Source organism: Chaetura pelagica, unplaced genomic scaffold, assembly GCF_000747805.2.
Source record: "Chaetura pelagica isolate M959 unplaced genomic scaffold, ChaPel_1.0 scaffold193, whole genome shotgun sequence".
Lineage (NCBI taxonomy): Eukaryota > Metazoa > Chordata > Aves > Apodiformes > Apodidae > Chaetura > Chaetura pelagica.
In genome coordinates, this window is record NW_009952562.1 from 127,389 (window position 1) to 129,993 (window position 2,605).

Consider the following 2,605-nt stretch of genomic DNA (forward strand, 5'->3'; position numbering starts at 1 on the left):
TGCTTCTCCCAGTGTGCAGCTTTCCAGCTATGTCTCCAATCAGCTCCTGAGGACAAGAGGAGGACTCCTGTCAGTGTCCCCAGAAGCTGATCTGCCCACCAGGCCCTCAGCTCTAGGACCTGGGGAGTAACCATGGGGTCCCTTTTGGGCAGGGCAGGTCTGGGCTCTAGGCTTGTATGGAGCCTCTTCCACAGGAGGGGTCTGGGAGACACTTGGCTGTGCACCTGGGGTTTCAGTGCCACAGGGCATGAACATCAGGCAGATCTGGCTCCAGAGGGACAGGAGCAAGAGGGTAGAGGACCCAAACCTTAAGTCTGCGTTCATTGGCAGTGTGGATGTCCTCATCACTTTGGGTCACCACAAAGACTCCTTTAGACCATTCCTCAGAGATCTACAAACATCAGCAGAAACACCAGTCAGGCACTGCTGTCTCTGAGCTGTCCCTGGGGCTGAGTGTCCCCAGCAAATCCCAGCTTCTGCCATCCCAATGGGAATGGAAGGGCTAAGTCTCATGTGAGCTCTGGCATCCCTGTCCCTTCAGGCAGGGCTGGCTGTTTGCTCTGTCCTGAGATTCTGCACTGGACTTGCTGGGGTTCATCTCCCTACCATGGTGATCCTGTAGTGTGGTGGCTCTAGGAGGATCTAAGCATGGCAAGGGGAAGTGAGCTGAAGTGTCAGGGGCTGCTTTAGCATTCTGCACAGAGATGCTCCCCTGCAGACCTTGTGTACTGGCCCCAATGTCCATGGTGGGTGAGTAACCACAAGGGATGTTTCTTAGAGCACTTGGCTGCAGCTTCTCTTCACCCCTGTGCAATGCTGTGCTTTGCCTCCTGATGGCTAGAGGAGCCAGGCCCAACAGGATCCCAGGTGCCAGCAGGAAGGAAGATTCCTAATTCATCCTGCAACTATTCCTGGTGCATGTTCAGCCTGAAGGGGATGGGGGGCAGGTGACACTGAGCACACCTCACCGAGGCACCAGGGTGTCTGTCGTGGGCACTGGCACAGGGCACAGCAGGGCCTCAGCTGTCTCTGGGGGCTTGGCAGCTGCTCCACAGCCTCCTGCTGGGCTTGGGGGCCTTCAGTGGGAGGCAAATTGAGCATCATTCCCCTGCTCAGTGTCTCCAAGAGCACCGATATCCCTGGGCCTGTCATGTCCATGATTTAGGACATTCCCTCTCACAAAGCACTGCAGCACATGCCTGGCCCTAAGGAACAGGATATGAGGACATTTAAAGATGCTTTTTAGAGCTGCAAGTCAAGGAGGCTGCTTCAGGTGCTGTCAGGTAAGAAGCCATTTGTTCCAGCACACATGACACTTTGTGAAGGAAATAAATACCTTTTCCAGACCATTCAGTATCTTCTCCAGCTCACTTTTAGGTATTATCCCAGACTTCTCCAAGGCTTTGGCATAAGCCATGCTCCCCTGGATATCAACTTCAGCCAGTCTCTGATCATAGGTAATGGAAGCATTGAGCATCTCCATGACTGGATCTGTGCTTCCACTGAACCTTCCTCCCCAGAGTTTATTCCCCTGAGAGAGAAGAAGAAGCCAATTAGAGGCCTAACAGCTTTATTTATGGTCCTATGCATGTAACATGCAAGGATCTATTTGTTCAATATCCAGGCCATGCTTTGCTTTTAGTGTGGTAGCCCTGGCCAGAAAGGCCCTGGAATTTCAGGACCTTTTGCAGGTAGCTGTAGAGGTGGAGAACTTGACCAGAAGCCTTTTGCTTTCTCAGACAGGACACCCCTGCAGCCCCATCTGTGGCAAACTTGCTCTGGGATGGACAGGAATTTTACTCAGGCAGAGACCTCACAACTTATCCAAGAGTTCAAAAGCAACTCTCCAGCTCTAACAGACACAAAAAAGAAATGGGGGAGCATTTCACGGAAGGGCCTAAATACCATTGCAGAGTGGATAATGAATAGTAATCTACTTGGTTTTTTGAAACACCCCTGTCAGTCTCTTCTGCTGTGCACTCTAACTACCATGGACAGCAAGAAGGTGGTGGGACAGCTGCAAACTTACCTGTGCCAGGGCCTTATCAGTCAGACAAAGCACTGTTGAGTAACCCTAGAAACTATTTCCCTAGTGACTGTCTCCACATCTCTGCTGATCCCTGCTGAAACAACGTGCTGAGAGGACAGCAGGGAGGAGCCTACAGAGGTAAGACATTTGGTATTTTTATATGGTTTTGATATTTATTGTTTGCTTGTTTGTTTTGGCATTTTTAAGGCAGCCTTGTCAGAAAGCTGTGGGAAGGCAGAGGAGGGAACCAGAACTGAAGTAGAAAAGTATTAGAGGTCCTCATCGTGCATCTGGTGCCTGCATGTGGCACAGGGGCTGCTGAATTAAAGGCCAGAGGCTGAGTGCTGGGATGAGGAACAGCTTGGTGCATCTTCAGTGCTGCAGGGTTCCACCAGAGGAAGGGGTAGGTCAGCAGAAACATTGCAACAGATACATTTGCAATCCAAGAAATCAAAACTGAAAGATTAGCCAGAGGGCTCTGGTGAGAGCAGTGGCTGGTGCAGCCTGGTAGCTGGTGGGCAGAGCTCTGGTAGCCGGTGGGCACTGCCCTGCAGCTGGTGGGCACTGTGGGCACTG

The 2,605-nt window shown here is 51.7% G+C and overlaps 1 protein-coding gene across 1 annotated transcript in view; it reads right to left on the minus strand.

Annotated features, from left to right (window-relative positions):
• The window catches only part of ASL (argininosuccinate lyase), a 10,287-nt gene that overhangs the window by 5,448 nt on the left and 2,234 nt on the right, over nucleotides 1–2,605 (minus strand). The window contains exons 2-4 of the mRNA XM_009993302.1: nucleotides 1,337–1,531; nucleotides 308–391; nucleotides 3–46 (exon numbers count right to left, since the gene is read on the minus strand). Of these exons, the coding sequence (XP_009991604.1) occupies nucleotides 3–46; nucleotides 308–391; nucleotides 1,337–1,531 (323 nt within the window). The remainder of the gene's footprint in view (nucleotides 1–2; nucleotides 47–307; nucleotides 392–1,336; nucleotides 1,532–2,605) is intronic.